Here is an 8,997-nt window from a genome sequence, read left to right as displayed (position 1 = left end):
TTCATCTTCATCAGCCTTTCAACTTCCGTATCCCCCAGTGACCATCAGAGAGAGTCATACTACCTTCCCTAAAGGCATCCTATGGAGATAATCTGGGCTTCACACTAGCTAGGTCACTTTCCCAAAGCCAGACAGATCAGGCCAAGCAGCCACACAAACTCAAGTCTAATTCCAACCAATGAAATCTTTTGACCTCAACATACTGAAGAATCAAGGCTGTAAGGCTGTGGCTTGTGAAGCAAATGAGAATTCCAGAAGAGATAGGAGAAGGTATGGGAGAGAGGGCAGTTTGAGGGTGGACTAGACAAGAGAAGGAGAGTAAACAAAATGAGGAGAGAGTGAACTCACATTGTGCTAGGTACTGTGGGTGCTGAGTATGGATCCCAGAACAAAGAGGCCAGGGTTTAGGGAGCACCTACAGTGATGTGAATGGACCCAACCTGTGCCAGGATTCTCCCTGGGGAGAAGAAGTTGTAATGGGGGGATTGCTGAGTCCTGTCTCCTGTCAGCCCTACCTTCATGGTAAAGCATCCTCTCCACTTGCCTCCCTCAGCTCTTCGTGCTCTGTTGCTGCTGCCAGCACCCCTAGAACTGGAGTGCACCCTTGATTTCAAGGGGTCTGTCACCACAGGTGGAACAATACAGAAACCACCTGATTCACCTTCTCTTTCACCTCTTCCTTAATTCGACAGTGGGCAAGGGGGATGGAAGGAAATGTGGAGAAAGAGAAAGGGTTCACTGAGAAGGGAAAGGGAAGTAAGTGGCGACAATCAGAAATACCAAGGCTTTCAAGTTAAGCCTAATTCATTTCAGGTGAAATAGGAAGCTAAGGAGGTTCTGACTTTGTGAAATTGGAATTCAAGTAGACTAGAGCTTCTGTGTCTGCATTAAAGCATTCCTGATGCTCTGTAACTTGGGAGGTAAACTGAGTGGGCTCTCTAGGGAGGGCAATATGTGGGAATGCTTCATGCAGCTATACCAGCAGTAAGAAGGAAGCATGTGAAGGACCTGCTCAGGCCATTTATGGTACAATGGTAACTTCCACAAGGGCACTAGACTGAGAAGGAAGAGGAGAGGAGCTGAGGGAGGCTTTTTAAGGAAATAACAGTTCACCATTCATCAAGAATGATCAGGAGTTACTCAAGCAAAATAGGGGCAATAAGAATTCCGGAAAGAGCAACTCCCATGAGTAAAATCCCAGATGAAAAAGAAAATTTAGCAAGTTAAGAACTTAAAAAAAAAACTCATCATAGTTGATGTGTGACACGTAGTGGGGTCTGGACTGGGAGAAGGTGGACGGAGTGGTCAAGGAACTGAGTGTGGTAAGATGGATAGGAGTCAGGTTGAAAACAAGGGCAAGTGACTTACGGTTTTAAGTCAGGAAAAAACACCATTGTGACTCAAGCTGAAAAGAGATTGGATGGGCAAGACTGAAGGCACGGAGACTTTTAGGAGGCTGTGGAAAAACTGATGTGTGTGGGATGCCTGGGTCAGTGATCTCAGCTCCATGTCCCCCTGAGAGAGGCCTTCCCTGATGCTTAGCCTAAATTAGGGCCCTGGGACCGTCTCTCTACATTTTCCCTACATGGGATTTATTAAAATTTATAATTATTCATTTCTGATGTGATTATGACTTTTACTGAATGTCTCCTTTACTAAACAGTAAATTAGTCCATGAAGGCAGGAATCTTGTCAGACTTATTGCTATCCCTATCAACTACAGCTTGCAAATAGGAAGGACTCAACAAGTCTGAATGAGTGAATGAATGGATGAATATAAAGAGAAGAGAGTGGACAGATCTGTGGGATTCTTGGGTACTGGACACAATAGGATTTTGTAATTGCTTGGATAATGGCAGCTGGTAAGGGAGAAACAGTTTCTAGTTTGAGTAGCCAGGTGGATAGTGATGTCATTTATAAGGAAAGGAGTCACTTGGGGCCAGAGGGGCTGGTGGGAGAGAGAAGCAGGTTTTTGGCAGGGGGTGGATTATGAGTTCAGCTTTGGGAAGATGGTGCTGTGATCAGATTTGGTTTTAATACTGGAAGCTACATTTAAAGTCTTCCCTACCCAAAAAATGACAAATCAATAAAGTAAATCAAACACAAACAAAGAAACAAACAAAGCAGAAATATGGATGGGCAAATCTGTTTCATCTGTTTCACTTTTATTGTTCAGCTTCCCATAGGTTTCCCTTTATAATTCTTCACTTTAGCAGAAGACAAAACAATTCATTACAGTATCAGTATGCGTCATATTAACATAGTGTCTTTATTCCACAAAAGAGTTCCATTTTCTGGGATAAATTTCACCTTTACATTCATAAGAATCAAGAAAATACATTAAGATAATGAGACTATGATATAAATCATTTTTGCTTTATTAATTTTATCTTATATTTTTGTGATCAAAATGGAAAATTGAAGAAAATGTGAGATCTTTTCTGCTTTCTTATTTTTATTTATTAAACATTTCTAAACGGAATTTTTCCATTTTGAAGGCTTTGATTAAAGTCAACAAGGATCTCCCACCTACTTAAATTGTCCTTTAAACTGCAGCTTTCATGGTGATTGGAGGAAGTGTAGCATTCCCAATAAGGCTATAACACATCAAAACTTGATTTATGAATAGTAACACTGAAGCATTATTTTAAACTTCACTTTTCAATAGCAAGGCACAGATCAAAAGAAAAAGAAACTAAAGGCTCTGAAGATTTTATTATAAATTTTAAATCCTAATGTTGGGAGATTTGCTTGAATAACAGTAAGGGAAATAATCCCAGAATGTGTTTTCAGTTTTAATACAAAAAAGTTTGTTTTCAAATTAATTCTGATTTAATTAACTTTTTTCTTTCTTTCCTCCTCCTCTTCTCCTCTCTCTTTATAGGTAGTTCAGAAGTGTATTCCTTTCCTAATTGGGCATTTGAAGGATTCAACCCATACTGACATCATCCTAAACATCCTCATAGAGATAGCAAGCTATGAGCCAGTGACTTTGAACAGTTTTCTTCCAATGCTGAAGGAGATTGGTGAGAGATTCCCCTACCTCATTGGACAGATGGCAAGGATTTATGGAGCTGTTGGGCATGTGGATGAAGTAAGTTTGGCTTTTTTCTCTCCATTCCCCTGAATTGCATTGGTACTTAATCCCATCTATTTAATCCATTGGAGCTCTATGACCTACAAATTTGTCCCGGGAATTCTGGGAGTTCCAATTTCTCTTTCAATTCCTTTACATGGACAATGGCCTCTGAGTCAAGTAGCAGGGTTATAGGGAAGATTTAGGAAGTGAGTCTTTTATTGTTGCTGTGTCACCTGAAGAAGGAGGGTTAAAATGGAGAGAGCACTGCGAGATTCAAGACCACTTTGCAGTAACAACAACTAATAAAACAGCTGTATCTGATTTCAGGTTGCAATTTCTCTTAACACAGGAAACCATCAGTAAGCACAGAATTAGATTTAATAGACTACCCTTTAATGAGAGTCCATAGCTATCATATCAATAAGTGCCTGGGCTCAGAATGTTTTCAGTCCTCTGAATGATGTTATTTGGGAGAGTGAAATAAACGTTCATGGATGTTTAAAAGTACTAGCCTAAATACTTGCATACTGACATTTTTCAGTAGGGACAACAGGATGCCATCAGAGTTTAAGGGAATTAAGCAATTAGGAAAGTTTTCAGAAATTCAAGTTCCAACTACATGCATGTCTCTCTTTTGATTTTATTTTGGGATCTAGGATTTTTATATTTTAAAATCAAAACAAATCTATAATTGACTGAGAGATTTTCCTTTAACCTACTTACATATAAAATAATTAACCATTAGATAAATATAAAATTGTCCAACTTGTAAAAGAAATTTTATAGTTCATTGAGTTCAATCCCTTGATTCTGCATAGGATAAAATTAAAAAATAGAAAAGTTATGTGACTTACCCAAACTCAGACTGGGTTGGTAACCCAGCTACAATTAGATCTTTGGTATTTTCGGCACCCATTTTTGAATTTTGTCTTAAAATGCATCTTTGGTGCTGTTTGATTATATTTCTTCTGAGATTATGGTGAGCCCCTTGAGTCCTGCCTGGCTTCCTCCTGGCCTAGGCTCTGTCTCCTCTAGCTTCCCAGAAGAGGGCGGGAGAATGGAGTTCCCAAGCTTGCACTTGTCAACATGAGGATGGATCTTGAAAGGGGATTTCTTTGGTGCAGATGTACTCTTAGTATAATCCCTTTCTGTCCACTGCTGTTGGGAATGCCTTGCCACAGTCTGCCTCCTGGCAGTGCTTTCCCCTGCCTGTCACCTTTTCTGCCAGAAGAACCCACTGGTATGTGTGAGTGTTAATAGGCCGACTTCGCCTGACAGCTGTTTAACTGAATCTGCTGACCTTGCAGATCTTTGCAAGGACCAAAAAAGTTCAACCTCTGAGGTGTGAAGCCCTGGAATCTTCACAAATGATTCATTAATGTATAGTAATGCACACTTGAATTGACTAAACTCCCATGGAAAATGTAATCTGTGAAAAACAAAAAATAGTAGCCACATGCAATCTAACCACATGCAATTATGTCACTGTCAGTTTGTCTGAACTAAGGTTGTTTCCATCTGTTTTTTCACTGCTATAAAGAAATACCTGAGACTGGGTAATTTATAAAGAAAAGAAGTTTAATTGGCTTGCACTTTCAAAGGCTGCAACAGGAAGCATGACACTGGCATCTGCTCAGCTTCTGAGGAGGCCTCAGGAAAACCTACAATCATGGTGGAAGGCAAAGGGGGAGCAGGTACCTCATGGCCAGAGCGGGAGGAAGAGAGGTGGGGAGGTCTACAACAGATCTCATGAGCACTCACTCACTATCATGAGAGCAGCAGCTTGAGGGACATCTGCCCCGTGATCCAATCACCTCCCACCAGGCCCCACCTCCAACATTGAGGATTACAGTTCAGCATAAGATTTGGATGGCAACACAGATCCAAATCATATCAAAGGCGAACCTGAAAGAGAACAGTTCATTTGGTGACATTTGTGTGACTCTCAGTGGATACCAGGAGAAGGAAAGGTAGAACAAATAGGCTGATGAATAAATTATTTCAGAATTTATATTTGTTTACTTTTTTCCCCAAAAGAAACAACTATTTCTGGTGGTTCTGATTCACCACCTACCCCGGACTCACAGCAGAGAACAATTGTAGATCAGATAATTACCAGGTATATCTAGATATTAGGATTATGTGAGGAGCTTTTAAATAATGTCCTTGGGCCCCACAGAATGCCTACTAAGTCATAATCTCCTTAGTATTTAGTAACAGAGAATATTTGAAGCGTTTTCTTTCTAGATTTAGAATCAGGACTTGCCCATCACCCATCCTGCTCTCTTCCATTAAGCCATTGTTAATCAATTTGATAATTTTCTAGACTATATAGCAGCTTAGAGTAGGCTTGGCTAAGAGTAACACAAAAATCCAAAACCACAGTCACAAAGATAGATACCCGATTCTCTTACACATAAAGAAGTCTAGAAGGCAATCTCCCTAGAGTGCCATGTTTCAGAGACCCAGGCTCCTTCTACTCTATTGCTCTACCATTCCTGAACACACCAGAAAGCATATAGCTTCTGTCTCATGGTCCAAGATGACACTGTCTCCACCCTTCACATCAATCTTTCAGCCAGCAGGAAGGGGGAAGTGGAGAAGGAAGCTTCCAGGCCGTCAAACACAACCTTTTGTTTACAACCCATTTGCTAAACAGCATAAAGCTGAATATGAGCACATGCAGCTGCAAGGGAGACTGGAACATGTCTCCTGGATTTGGGCAGTGGCCACAAGCTGAGTTAAACAGGGGACAAAGGCAGAAAAAGTGATGTTGCTGCTTCAGCTGGTCAATTTATTTCACGTTTGTGGATCTGTTTTCTTTCCTCAAAAATTAATGGCTTTATACCGGATTACCTCTCTTATGGGTCTGATATTATTTGATTCCATTATTCCATTTTATTTAGGATCAATCTAATAAAATCACCTACAAATGTCAGGCAGGCTCCTTTGCTCAGAAATAATGCTCTTTCTTGATTATTTTTAGTGCCTGAAATATTACTGTAAGAGAGTTCTTTCAGCTGTAAGGAATGCTAAAGTTCAGATGTCCCAAGAATAAGTGTAGTCATCTAAGCTGCTAGTAACAGCCTAATTTGAGTAAATCTGTCCAACTTTCTAAATAAAACCTTGTGGAACAGTATTTTTAAAGACCAAAAACTATAGGCAAGATATGTATGTACGTATATCTCTACCTATCCTCTTTCCAAAAAGAAACAAGAAGTTCCTGAGGTACATTGAGACTTGGGCATAAGGGCAGATGCCCAGTAACAGGTCTTGGGTTCCTAAGTGAAAGGAAAATGTCAATAAAGAAAGAGAGGCAAAAACTGCCCTGCAAAAGTCCCACCACTTTGTATGTGGAAAGCTTGGTCTATAGGGAACTAGTAGAACATGGGACTATATGAGGCATGGGGATTCTGGAGGTGCTTATAAGACAGCCACAGGACCCTTGTGAACTCTGGCCCCAGGATCCTCTCTCCTATCCTATTCTGTTCTCGTCTAAAAACTGACTTCATTTGAAATTTTTGTCTTTGACACCAAAGTAGTTCTTTCAGTTATGTGTAGGGATTCAAATTATCAGATAATTTTATTGCCAGGATTTAGAAGATTTTGGAAATATGGAAAAGCCAATTTAACTTTGAGATCCTGCTCTGACTTTTATAATATACAATCTATGACTGACCAGAGCATACTTTTAGACCCCTCCCTTGTTTCCTGGCTTCCAGCAAACCCCATGTTTCATCTTTAAGAAGAGCAGAGTCTCCTGAAGGTTTCTAATCCTCAGTCCAGATTTGGTCATTGGGTAGACATAGCCTAGAATCACACAAGTTATTAATTGGCTTATGCCTTACCTTTTGTGCTTGCATGAAGCCAGGTATAAGAATTGCAGGGCTGGCTACTGGGAACTGACTGGGTGTGCCTGTCTTTCAAATGAGGGCCCATCTGGGTGAGCAAACTGTTTCCCACAGCTTGATAGCATCATCACAGTTTTTCCATCTATATTGCATTCAGCAGAGGAGAGTTGTATATATACAACAACAACAACAAAAATCCTACAGATTCTTATTTTCTCTACCTCACAAATTAACTCAGGGATCTTTTTTTGTCCAAACATAAATAAAGCCATGTTTAATAGTCATATAGTGCTGGGGTCACTGTGAAGGTCATGAATGACTCACAGACCACTTCCAGGGCAGAGAAATTTGCTTCTGGGATAACCAATTAACTGTTGCCCTTGAGGTACACCTTTCAGTAAAGATCTATCCAATTCTTTATAATTCCAGGATTTACTCCATTTATCTGGTATTCTCAGTTGAAGTAAATTCATAAATAAGAAATAGTATTTGATTAAATGTACCCAAAACACAGCAAAAATACATGGGCCATTTCGTCTTTCTCAAATGAGAAGGTTGCAGTGGAAACCTTTCAGACAACAGCAGATATGACTTCTTAGTAGCACCTAAGGGTTCATTCCCCAAACATGTATCTAGCAATTCATAAATGCACTTAACACAGTGCCTGGCATATTAAAAAAATGCTTGATGCATTTCAACTAGCAGCAACAAAATAGCAGCAGCAATATAATAAACAAAACCTGCCTAGCTAGAGAGGCCAACAAGAGAGGGAAAAATACAAGTGTGATCCTACTTCCTTGCACAAAGTCTTCTGTGGTCTCATCCACTGCCTGTGGGATACTATGCAAACCACTTGGCATGGCCCCAACTTTCTTCTGTAGCTTCAGCTCTTATCTGTCCAGTCTACTTCATTCCCCTATGTTCTGACTACTCAGGATTTTATACCCTTCCCTGAACACCTTTACTCTGACATACGTTGAGACCTTCACAGCTTATTCTGCCTGGACAGTTTTCACCCCATTCTCCTACTTATCTTACCTGACCCAGCTCAAATGATGCCTCCTCTGTGAGTTCTTCTCTGTCCCCTTAGGCAAAGTTAGTCACTCCCAGTCTATAATTCCATAGTAATTTGGTTGTACCTCAAAAGTGTGATGTTGTTGTATCTCAACCATGTCATGCTGTAACTTTCAGGTTCATGTCTTTTTCTCTTCCCTAAGTCTTTCAGCTTCTGGAGTAAATAAATAAAATATTGAGTCCATCTGAATTCACCTTGGCTATAAGATTGAATGAGTACTTGAGAGCACTGGTAATTAAGAATTCGAGGGTTGAATTGTCACTTGAACTTTGGTTCCATCAAGTCTCTGTCCATTTATTCTAACTGACATAATTATAACTTAAGAGAGAGGAAGAGGAAATATTAGTGTGGAGAGGGCTGTATACTTCCGAGCTTATACAATCTATCTCTGGTATCTAGCAGGTGAAATATGACAATGAAGTTGACAGTGGAATATGGAGTCACTATACCATAAACATGTGGTGAGCCATGGCCATCCATAATGGCTGCTGGTAGGCGACAAAAGTGAAAGATGATACTGAGTAGATTATATAAAGAGATTTTCACATATGAGGTCGCAGCAAGCTGCAAATGAGTTGAAGTACAGCTCCAAGAAGGAGCTCTCACCACTGTAGACTGAGAAGTGATCACCACCAAGGAACTGTCTGTGCAAGAATCTATTACATAAATGAGCTTGCTTACCGTGGGGACAAAGTAACATGTTGACTAGGAGAGTGGGCTGAGAGTCAGCCTGCCTTGATTTCAACCCTGACTCAGCCACTCAATGGCTATGGGCAACTTACATCAGCTCTCTGGACTGATGTTTCCTCATCTGTAAAATGGGAATGTTATTCACTTCATAGGTTTGTTGTGAGGATTTAATGACTTAACGCATGTGAAACAGTATTTAGCAAATAGTAAACATTTGATAAATGTCAGCACTTGATTACTTTACTTAGCTTGGCCCAAGGCTTTCTCATTGCATTTATTTGGATACAGGCTAAAATGTGACC

At 40.2% G+C, this 8,997-nt stretch overlaps 1 protein-coding gene across 8 annotated transcripts in view; it reads left to right on the top strand.

Annotated features, from left to right (window-relative positions):
- The window catches only part of VEPH1 (ventricular zone expressed PH domain containing 1), a 208,390-nt gene that overhangs the window by 71,537 nt on the left and 127,856 nt on the right, over nucleotides 1-8,997 (top strand). For 7 of the 8 annotated variants that reach the window (XM_074405550.1, XM_010335739.3, XM_010335740.3 and 4 more), the window contains one exon: nucleotides 2,885-3,094. In XM_074405550.1, the coding sequence (XP_074261651.1) occupies nucleotides 2,885-3,094 (210 nt within the window). Of the gene's footprint in view, nucleotides 1-2,884; nucleotides 3,095-8,997 lie in introns of those variants that run through there. The other variant, XM_074405555.1, reaches the window with a different exon arrangement.

Source organism: Saimiri boliviensis, chromosome 9 (genome assembly GCF_048565385.1).
Source record: "Saimiri boliviensis isolate mSaiBol1 chromosome 9, mSaiBol1.pri, whole genome shotgun sequence".
NCBI classification, from domain to species: Eukaryota; Metazoa; Chordata; class Mammalia; order Primates; family Cebidae; genus Saimiri; species Saimiri boliviensis.
Note: the sequence above shows the minus strand (reverse complement) of the source record. Positions and strands in the feature narration are given on the sequence as shown.